At 42.3% G+C, this 11,312-nt stretch overlaps 1 protein-coding gene across 3 annotated transcripts in view; it reads right to left on the bottom strand.

Annotated features, from left to right (window-relative positions):
* Positions 1–238: 238 nt before the first annotated feature.
* cadm3 (cell adhesion molecule 3) overlaps positions 239–11,312 on the bottom strand; it is a 58,659-nt gene continuing 47,585 nt past the window's right edge. The window contains exons 7-12 of one of the 3 annotated variants that reach the window (XM_028976212.1): positions 8,416–8,506; positions 6,210–6,385; positions 5,533–5,943; positions 4,880–4,900; positions 2,774–2,899; positions 239–2,440 (exon numbers count right to left, since the gene is read on the bottom strand). In XM_028976212.1, coding sequence (XP_028832045.1) covers positions 2,322–2,440; positions 2,774–2,899; positions 4,880–4,900; positions 5,533–5,943; positions 6,210–6,385; positions 8,416–8,506 — 944 coding nt within the window. In that variant the 3' untranslated portion in view covers positions 239–2,321. The remainder of the gene's footprint in view (positions 2,441–2,773; positions 2,900–4,879; positions 4,901–5,532; positions 5,944–6,209; positions 6,386–8,415; positions 8,507–11,312) is intronic. The other 2 variants (XM_028976214.1, XM_028976215.1) reach the window with 2 other exon arrangements.

The raw sequence follows: 11,312 nt of genomic DNA, 5'->3' as shown, positions 1-11,312 counted from the left end.
ATGGCCTAAGATTTCTCACACTGCATAGTTACAAAAAATCAATAAACAAACAACAAATTTAACACAAATGAATGTTTATTTGAGGCAAACAACTGAATCAATTTAGGTAACAAATAAAAAAAAAAGCCATTTTAGTGGAGAAGACTATCAGACCAGTGGGACTTGAGAGCTCCAGTGCTGTCCCACCTTGATGACATCACTGACTGAATAACAAATTAAAAGACAAAACTAATATGAATATGTGATATGAATATTTATTCAAAAGGAAGACTTATCATTCAAAAAATAATAACCATAATAATAATAATAATAATAACAAAAGAAACACTAACAAAGACATAAGTAACAATACACCTGCAAGTAACACACGTTGTGTTTCCACTGTCTGTTTGGATCAACCAGAGGGATGCATAACTTTATACGCACACATACACACACACACACACTCACAGTTTCCTTTATGCATGTCTGTGTGTGCGTGTGCATGCAAGCATGTGCGTTTGTTAGACTGTTAAAGGCAACACTATATACTGTACATCAAATTATACAAAATGTCAGCTTGTTAAAACAATGTCACTGAAACTAACCTCTAGGCTTTCGTTTTACAATATCTAAATGTTTAAAACAAAACGAAAAAAAACCCAAAAAACTTTTCCACCGTCCATACCCAGAATGAGGAGTGGAAGTTCTACTGTCTGTACAAGAGAAAGTAAGAAATCGGAGAGAGGGAGAGAGACTGAGCGTGAGACTGAAGGAGGGAAGAGCTGCTCTTTCCTGATGTTGTGGGCATCATGAAAGATGTTGAGAAGCCTACTGCCAGAAGCACAGCCAGGGGTCCCGGTGTCTGGCATGTAGTCTGAAATGTGTGAACACACCGGCCATTTTAAGCTGGTCGAGACCTCTCTCTGTTCCTTCTTGACTGGAGCAGGTAAAGGTGTGTTTGTGGCTCCCGCAGAAGTAACAGAGGCAGAAACAGTGCGACTGATGACGTCTGTCAGCAAGTACATCGGAATACTTTGAAACATGACCCGTGTCAGGACAGAGCTGCCCATCCAAAGGAATGTAACAGCACACACTCGCATACAGACCAGCTGTTTCCGCAGGCAGCTGACAGTGACTAAGACCCTGTGGATCCAAATGACTTTCTAAATGTGTGTGTGTGTGTGTGTGTGTGTGTGTGTGTGTACATGTATATGTGTGTACTGAGGGGGGCATTAGACAAATGGCCGGCTCATCATTTACCTCTCCTTTACGCAGCTCTTGTACACTCATTTGATGCCAAAGTGTAATAATAATCGGAATAAAACAACTCCCCAGGACTGAGTGACAGACACTGAAACTGCAACACTAACAGTGACACCAGAACTTAAGAGAAAATGAGGGAGACCGAAACTCATTTACATTCGCAGTTACTTAAGTTTCCATTGCATTTTTTTCTGTTTTGATTTTTTTTTCCAGTTAGTGATATTCTGAATTCAGCATTTTCACATATGTATTAAAAACAGGCAGGCGTTGATTATATACTGCGATATCAGACAAAAGAGTACAGGAGAGTGAGAGAGAGAGAGAAAGAGAGACAGCGACAGAGAGGGGTTAAGCATGTGTATATACAGCACATCAATCCTCAATTGAGTAAAAACAATGCTATATAATCATATATATATATTTATATATTTACTTGGATCCTGCACTCCACCTACTCACAGCTGCTCTGTGTGGTGCGTGTATGTGTGTGTGTGTGTGTGTGAGAGAGAGAGAAAGCGAGAGAAAGGGAGAGAATGAGAAAGACAGACAAGAGAAATGATCTTGTTTTGTGTCATGTGTGATGCTGGGAGGTTTATGCAGCTGGAATGCATATTTCTGTTGGCGTGTAGCCGACAGCTCGTGTCAGGTTGGGGTTTTATATCTGTCATGCACTCCTGTGGTGAAGTTGTTTGCAACAGAGAAAAACAAAGAGAGGTGGAAAGAGAGAGGTGAGGGGTGCATATGACTCCAAATGTATTCATAAAAATATGCTACGATATGTCTGTATCTGGCGATGATGTGTGTTTGTGTATACATGCGCTATTGCACATGCAAAGGTGCAATATTTTACTTCCCTGTATGATGCAGGCTGATCAGTGAAAAAGCTTTTATTTGTTTATTTGTTTGTATGTTTTTTTTTCGTTCTGTCCATCAGTTCTGCAGAGGTTCTCGTTCTTTTATTCTTCCCCTTCTCCCCCATTTCCCTTCCTCCTCCCTTGTTCCGTGGGCTGTGTGGAGAGCAGAAGCTTGTGAAGACCAATGGAGGTGGCCCCCCGGCCCATCCATAAGCCACGCCCCTAAATGAAGTACTCTTTCCTGTCGTCTGCTCCTGATTGTCCTCCTTCCGCGTTGATTATGGCCGTGTCAGCATCGGGGGCGTCGTCAGAGCCCTTGGCCTCATGGGTCAGATATGTTCCTGAAACCGTTCACACACACAAATGAAATGAGTGAGAGAGAGAAGCTGGCTTGTGTGGAACCTGGCAATGTGAAACCTGGACAGCACAGTTTGTATTAATATTGATGTTATCATTTTTAGCTCTTGCTCATTTTATAAGCATAAATGTTTCATTAGTACTGGAAAAAAACAGAATACTTTGTTAAATTAAACTTAATTAGTAAAACAATCTTGATAAAATAAATCTTGATCACACAAATACTTAAATGACTATAATACAATTTGGTCAGATTACTGTAAGTGAAACTAAATTAGCTGTCAAATCGATGGCTATGGGAGCGTGTGTAAGTGTACCTTTGTGTCTAATGAGGTATCTGCCAAGGACAATGAGAAGGCAGAGCATGATGAAGACGATGACAGCAACGACTCCACCAATCACTGCATGGTCGACTCCTGAAGACGTGGACATGGCAGTGGGATCTGGGAGAGGGAGAGGGAGAGACAACATGGAGGAATGGCGTCAGAGGGACTCCAAGCGATGTCCCTCAAAATGTTCACCGCCACATTTTGATTGTGCATATTCTGTGGCCACCAAGAAAACCCCTGCTTGACATTTTGTACCACAGATTCCTCGAACCCTTTCCCCTGCTTTCTAGTGATATTGTCCTATTGCATTCAGGTGAACTTAATATAATAATGACTCAGAGGCCATGGTGGGAGATGTACACAAACTATGAACGCTAATGTCATTTTTTACTATCTTACGATCCTTGGAATGACCATTTACATTTACATTTACAGCATTTATCAGACGGCCTTTTCCAGAGCGACTTACAATCAGTAGTTACAGGGACAGTCCCCCAGGAGCAACTTAGGGTTAAGTGTCTTGCTCCGGGACACAATGGTAGTAAGTGGGATTTGAACCCGGGTCTTCTGGTTCATAGACGAGTGTGTTACCCACTAGGCTACTACCACCAGTATTTTAAAATAATTAAATTAATTATTCTGACAGATATTTCCATACGTTAGAACCATGTGGCTATGAAATGACTACTTCAGTACAATAATGAATTACATTAACTTTACTGCTGTCTATTACTGCTCCCTGCTACAGACTTTACAGCTTGACTCCATTCTGAGACCATGAGATCAATCAAGTTCTGGATCCTCTAGTAACAGGAGACACGTTCAGCTCATATAAGTATTGTAAACAATTGATTGTATATGAGTTGTGTGAACAGGTAGGTAATTAAATTTTACATCGCCCCCTTGTGGTCTCCAAAAACTATTATGCATGTCAGCTGATTGCAAAGCACTAGCAATGTAGGCATTTTACAGCGAAACACCACAATGCAATGTTGTATTACACAGAAAAAAGAAAACACTGGCTAAATTTTTTTTAATCTGTTACACATAATATTTTGGAGTTGATTGAAAGTAAACAAAGCAGGTAACAGTGGGTATGGTTTATTTACACTAGTCAATGCTAAAATATTAGTGTAGCAATTTTTACGTTTATCCAGTGTTTTCTTTCCGGGGAGCATTGTGTGGGGACGGTGTTTTGCTCAGTGGCACCTCAGTGGATCGGGGTTCGAACCAGCAACCTTCTGATTACGGGCAGCTTCCCTAACCTCCAGGTCACCACTGCCCCTGCAGTGCACAATATACTTGCACAGCAAGAAAGGTTAACAACTGGCTAAATAAACCAGATTACGGCTGGTTTGATTGGTTTATTTATACGTAATGTCAATGCTCAAATATTAGCATTTAGCCAGTGTTCATTTCCAGTGCTCCAATAAGACTTCCATCTTAGGGTTCAACCAGATATCATTTATTGACATTTTTTCTGCTTCATGGCTTCACTGCTCTTGACCGGATTATCTTGGCTTGACTAAATCTCTACTGATGTAGTGTTTATGTTAGTGTATTAAAAGTTAAAAAAAAGTTCACTCCTTCAGACAGACGCAGGTGTGTATTCAGCATCACAAAGTTCACATTGAAATGAACTTAATACTCTTTAACACTCTTGAGCTATCGGCCCTGTGGTGCGTGTCTAAAATAACCACGTCCTGAAATGATCCCCGGATCATCACTCTCCTCCGGCAGAATGAAGAGTCCTGTTCAATTCTACAGTCTTTAGTCACAGTTATGAACAGAGGGAGACAGAGACTGAGGGGAAGAGAAGAAGACAAAAGAGCGTATGCAGCAATGAGTGACACAACAGAGTACAGTACAGAGTACGAGACAGAGACAGACACATAAAACCCAACAGTGTGAAGTTGAAACAAATCCCATCATGCCTATGCTGAACAGAAAACTTGTCTGTGTGTTGATATTTTAATCCTCGTAATACCCCAGGCCTCATCTTCTACTCAGACAGACAGACAGACAGACAGAAAACAGGACAGATTTAAAGGTAGAATCAGAGGAAGGCGGACAGACAATGACTGAGGACAATACCTGCAGCGTTGTTTGTCGCTTCTCCTCAAGAGAATTGGATGGATGGATGAATGGATTGATGGATGCGTGAGCAGGGGTAGATGAGTGCCGAGTGAGTGAAGAAAATGCAGGAGAGTGACAGAGGACATTGATGAGAACATAAAAGCGGACCCTTGAAATAGTGAAGGGTGTGTCTGTGGGCGTGTGTCCATAAGAGGGAGATTTACAGGATTATTACAGGAAATCAGCACAGCCCATCCAACTGAAAACGGTGTAAACGGTAGGAATGAAACGGCCAATGATGTCACCCTGTTGTTGGGAAAGGGCTCATTTCATTGTTGATTTTAATCTTTTGCTGGAATGATGTCATCACAACATAAATTATACTGAGTCCAATCATTTATATTGTCTGTAGAAACTCTAATAAAAAAAGACATAAAAAAAAAATCTGCTCAGTGGTATGGGTTTTGTGCGGATCTCTTGTCATTTTAATGTGACTGCAACCACTTTAGACAGAAGCACGTCTCCACACAAATGCAATCTGATTTCCATTTTGAGGATCTTCACACACTGTTCTCAGAGCAGGTGAAACAGGACAATCACCACAGTTCTTTAGGATGTGAATGATGTGTGTCTGTCTGTGTGTGTACATGAGCAAGTCTGAGGTGATTTACCTGTGAAACTGTACACTCCATTGAGCCATGTAGGAACTGAAGAGGGAATGAGAGAAATGGAGGAAGGAGCAACAGAACGTGGCGGAAGAGGAGGAGCAGTAAGATCTGGGAACAGAATGTTGGAGAGAGGAGTAGAAAAGGAGTCTGGTGAGGAGGGGATGGAGGAAGAGGCTGGAGCAGATGTGAGTTCACTGGTGGGAGGGACATCAGAAGCTACGAGAGAAGGAGGAGGAGAAGAGGAGAGATAAGGCGGCAAAGAGGAGGGAAGAAAAGAGGGATAATGTGAATAGAAGGTAGGGGAGAAAGATGTTGATGGAGAAGTCGAGGAAGAATCTGTGAGGTCCAGCAAGGAAGATGGAGAGACAGAACTGTAGGGGAACGTTGGGAAAAGCATGTTCGTATCTACTGCGTCTTTAAAAGGACGAGGTGAAAAAGGAGCGAGAGATAAAGGATGAGCAGATAAAGCGAGGGTTGAAATGAAAGGCAGGTAGCATCATCAATGAGCGAAAGAAACAGAAAAGAAGTGAAAGAAAATATCAGAAAAGAAAGAAGAACACAACAGAAGAAAAAATAGCAACAGAAAAAAACCTGCCGTGATCCTGCCGCGTCCTTCAACAAAAGCTCGCCCTCCCTCCTCCCAAGCCCCCCTGCTTCCCTTCTTCCCTCTCCCTCAGTACCTTGCACCACCAGGGTGAATTCTGCATGGCCTTTTTTGCCGATGCCGTTGTCAGCGGAACAGACGTAAATGCCGTTGTCAGTTTTGTTGAGCGTCTCGAAGCGCAGGAAGCTCCCATCCTCCTTGACCAGGGGGGGCAACTCTCCTTCCTTCTTCTCCCACCAGAACGAGGTGGCCCTGAGGGGCAGAGAGAAAGAGTTAAAGGTCACACAGAGCCACAGGAACACAAAAAACACTAAAACAATGCCTTTGCGACTCTCTCTCGCACATACTCATGCACGCCCTTTGCTTTCAAAGTTTTTTTTGAAACATTTTAACAATTCATAGTAATCTGAAACATCTTATTAAAACAGTGGAATTATTGACACTGACAAGTATTGTGTATCTTTCATTGCTTTCAACATACACCCCTCTGGTTCTCACCCATCAACATACTGTGTCTAAATAAAAATTCCCAGTACGGACATGATTTAGACTTCAGATAATGTGGATTTTAATTAATTATCATATGAGCTCAACGCCATAAATGTGCCACCTTGTAATCACAGTTGGGCCCCTGGGGGCGGAGCAGCAGGATCATGGGATGTTCTGATGGCAGGAGATGGGCTGACAGCGTTTAGACTGATTAAACCCCCCCCCTCCCGCGCATCCTCTTTCCCCCCCTCCCCCCCAATAACGACGCTAATGGCCTGGAATTAAAACAGCTCAGAGCACTAAAAGCCTGCCGGCTCGGCCACAGCACACGCTCCTACGCGGCCCTTTCCCTGAGGAGCAGTTCACACTCGTAGTACTTCAGAGTGGAGGAGGAGGGGCCGGGTTCGGGTGGGGTGGAGTGTGCTGGTGGAGGGTAATAATGGCACGAATGAGAATGAATGAAGCGCGGGAGAACTGAATGAGCGCGGGGGAGATTGATGAATTTAATCTATTAAATATTTCTCATGACTGAGTGAGCGAGTGAGTAAAAGCGTCAGAAACAGACAGACAGCGGGAAAGGGGTGAAGATGGAGGAGGGTGGGATGCGAGGAGAGCTTTTGTGTTCGAGCCGATTTTAGTCACTCACTTCAGGGCTTCCTAATGGATTAAATGCCAGCTAATGGTCTGTAATACAATCCCGGGCCAGCAGGGGGCGGTATTGATTCACTGCAGGCCACCCCTCACTTTAGCACGCATAAGGTTAATAATGCTCTGTCCAGGAAGAGTGCGATAACCTTTCAGGCTGTGTGTATTTCCTCCTCCCTTTGATACCCTCATGCACCTCATTAAATAGCTTGAGAAAAATCTACAGAATTAAAAAAAAAAATCTAACCAGCCAAATTAACCTCACTTCCATCCTCACGCGGAAGACAACGGTGTCTCCCCCTCTCTCCTTCATAAACAACCAGCAGACAATTTTCGCCGAGTCCCTGTTCTCACCTACGGCAAACGATTAGCGCGCAGATGCATGCTGGGTACTTTTTCCAAGTGAAGATGTCTGAAATTGCACTGCTTAGAGATTTCCCTCTCCTGGCGACTGATTATTTACAAGAACAGCCATCATCTCCCTTTTTGTTTTGCCAATTATCCTGTCAGTCATTCCCCTGCCTGGCCTTGAAAGTTTTTTCTTTCAGGAAGACGTGTCAGGAACGCCGCCCACCGAAATTCAAGCTGCACATCGCTGCGCAGCAGCACAGTGTCAATCAGGAGTGAACGTGGATTATGATGTGTCAGGGTGTTTCGGCTACTGGAGAGTAGAGAGATGCTTATTTAAGTCGGAGGAGGGGGAGCGTGCGGGTAATGAGACGGCAGAGACGGCGACCGGAAAGAGATGCTAACATTTCAAAACGTTCAAAAGAACAAAAGAAGTTCTGAGTAAAACTTAATCATGGAGATGAGGCCGGGATGAACAGAGGGACGGAGTAAAGGAGGAGATAATCAAGGATGGTGGAGAAAGGGAGAAAGGGAGGAGCGATGGACACAGATCAGCAGCCTGACCCTCTCGAGCTTCATCCATAATTCAAAAGGGAAAATAATTGATTGTCTGTATGTGCATGTGTGTACGTGTAAAGTGTGTGTGTGTGTGTGTGTGTGTGTGTACATTAAAGAGGACTGCAAACTGGAAAACGTTGGATGTCTGCATGTGTGTGTGTGTATGTTGTGTGTACCTGTCACCATGTGTATAAGTGTTTAATATCTGAGCATTTGTACATTAGTGTGCGTGTGTGTCTTACTCAGGATTTCCATCACTCAGACACTGCAGATGGAACTTCTCTCCCTCTCTGGGAAGATCGCTTACGGGCTGGATCTTCACACTGGGGGAGACTGGGAGAAAAAGAGAGAGTTTGGGTTCAGGGTGGGCAGAGAGAAAGAAATCATTTTTGTCTTTTTCATTTTGATGCATTCGTGCACAGGGTGGTTGGAAACATTCAGCATTTTCTGCTTCAAAAGCAGTACGAGCCAATCAAAGCCATTTCTGAGCCAATGGACATGTTTTGAAGGAACAGGAAGGTGGGATTTAATGCGGTCTGTCTTCCCAGAGCCAATCAGATTCTAAATGTACTCAATTTCGAAATGAAATTACATGGGACCCAGACGTCCCTGGGGCAATCAAGATGGCTGGAATGGAGTCTACACAGGCCGAGACCTCACTGTTACGTAGGTGATTAGTGATGTGAGTGGGCAAACTGTGTGGTCAATTGAAGAAAACTTGGCATGGATTGCTGCAAGTGAGTCATGATGGCATCTGAGCCTCCTTGCTCCAGGCCGGAGGGTATATCAGAGTGGAGGAAAAGTCTAGTCCTGAGGGAAAGGCTAAAACGCAGTCTAAGAGCACTCTAAGCTCAAAATGTCTATCCATATATAAATGTACTTATTTCTGCGTCACTTTTTACCCATTAACGAAAACTTTGTTTATGACATACAGTGATGTATAGATAAGACCAACACAGTCGTTCTCAAATGGGCATATGAAAACTAAAACCATTCGAACCATTAGAAACTAAAGAATGAACAGAAACAAAAAATGGTTTCACATAGCAGAACCAAAAACAGGAAGAGTATCACGTTCAACAATTCCACAATGAAAATTACATTTTCAAACCAGATTACCAGGTTTATAACACTATTACTTTGCTCCAGGGCAGTTTTATCGCATTAGAAACCTCTTAAATTATCTGTCCAGTAATCCAGTAAAGTGTTTTGCATGGATCTGTCACGCCGCTGGCCTGGTGCTGCCTCCCACTCATTGTGAACTTAAAAGGACTTTCAGGTTTTGCCTTAGACTTGTGTCCCATTTCAGTAGTTGAAACCTTTGTAGTTATTTACAATCACATTCTTGGAAGACTGCAGCCCCTGCTGTTTAATGTGATGATTTATCTTATGGAAAAATTCCTGTTTGCTGCATTGTATCATGGGATACATTGTCTGTGAATAATCCAACTGGCGGATCCTGGGAAACGAAGGACGCATTTCTAGGCTGCATTTCAAGAAGACTTTGAAATTCGACATGCTTGTCATACTGCTGTGATGCTTTTGGCCTTCAAACACAGCCCTACGAGGATGCAGCCCCGGAGTTCTTGATCTTGCTTCGTTCTCTCTCAGATTATCTGCCCCTGTGTTTGTCTTATTATTCTCATTTCAGACCCTTTGTGACTGGATTTTTCTTTTATAAATGAGTTCAGTTCAGTTGCATCCACATGCATGTTATATTTACAAGACAGATTTCCACTCTCTGTCCAGATGAAGGTGCATTGCAGACACACCGCAAGCACATTGCTACTGTGTTCAGGTGGCTCGGCAGCCACTTGTCGCGGTTGGAAGACAATACAATATGAATTGGTTGAGAAAAAATGGACTTCAATACAATGTTTTGTATTGATAATCTATCTTCACTGCCTTGGTGCACTATAAACTGAACACAATATTCACACAAAAGATGCATCATATGAATCGACCCTGAAATGCCCATCTCCATTTACTTGATGCATGAAATGTGTTTTAATGCGTGCAATTATTGTTTTAATTTTGACAGCCCATCTTTCTAAAACATAATTTATATACATTAGTTTCATTTCTTAATGTATATTTGCTGGGCATTTTATTCAATTGTGTGTACTGCATATGTTAACATTTCTTCTACTCCCACTGTGAACAGGTAACTAAAAAGTTTCTCTGATATATATATATACATTCTATAATAAAAAATATATATATATATCAGAGAAACTTTTTAGTTACCTGTTCACAGTGGGAGTGTGTGTGTGTGTGTGTGTGTGTGTGTGTATTATATATATATATAATAGATTGTAAAATAAACCAACTGGGGAATATTCCAGTTCAAACAGCGGGCGTCTGTAGAGAGCCATTTAGGATGAATGTGGGTATGTGGCATTGATGAAATCACTTGACAGCTTTCGAGATGAATTAGGATGCATCTGAAATGAGAGTCTTCAATCAGCAGAGTCATTGTTGCTTTAGTGGATATCCATCTTTGCGATATCAGAGGCATCGGTATTACAGACCACTGCTGAACCTACGGCATATTAAAATTGTCGATAAAAGCATATTTGCATTTGGTGCTCGAGTATCATGTTCCTGCCCTCACACTTTCAGAGTCTGCACAGAAAGCAGACGTTCAAATCTGCTACCTCCAACTGTTTACATCACGCACAATTGTTCCCCACATCCCATTCATCTAGAACCACGCTGTGTTCCATTACGACTGGCGGATTATTTATCACCAGTTGTTACAGAAACAGTCTTGGTGTCATTCTATAATAAAATTACTAGCAATGCTGGTGGTAATAGCATGTGCCAAACTGTTCTAGGTTCTTCAATCGACCGTCAATTTTTATTTTTTTTTATTTTCGACCTACATTAAGCAGAATTCAGCCACTCTCAATTTGCCTCAATACTCTACATTATTTATAAGAACAGAGAGGAGAATCTTTTTGGATCTTGTGAGGTCTTGTTAGGGGTGCATCATGCCTCACCTCCGAGTGTGACGGTTCATAATTTATGATTTATTTATTCAGCACTCAGTAAAATGTGGCAGAAATTCAAGCTGCTTCCGAGCTGTAAAAGTTTTTAAAACGCTAATTAAATGGACCATAAAAGTTGTCTTGAGGCT

Source organism: Denticeps clupeoides, chromosome 4 (assembly GCF_900700375.1).
Source record: "Denticeps clupeoides chromosome 4, fDenClu1.1, whole genome shotgun sequence".
In the NCBI taxonomy this organism is placed as follows: Eukaryota; Metazoa; Chordata; class Actinopteri; order Clupeiformes; family Denticipitidae; genus Denticeps; species Denticeps clupeoides.
Note: the sequence above shows the minus strand (reverse complement) of the source record. Positions and strands in the feature narration are given on the sequence as shown.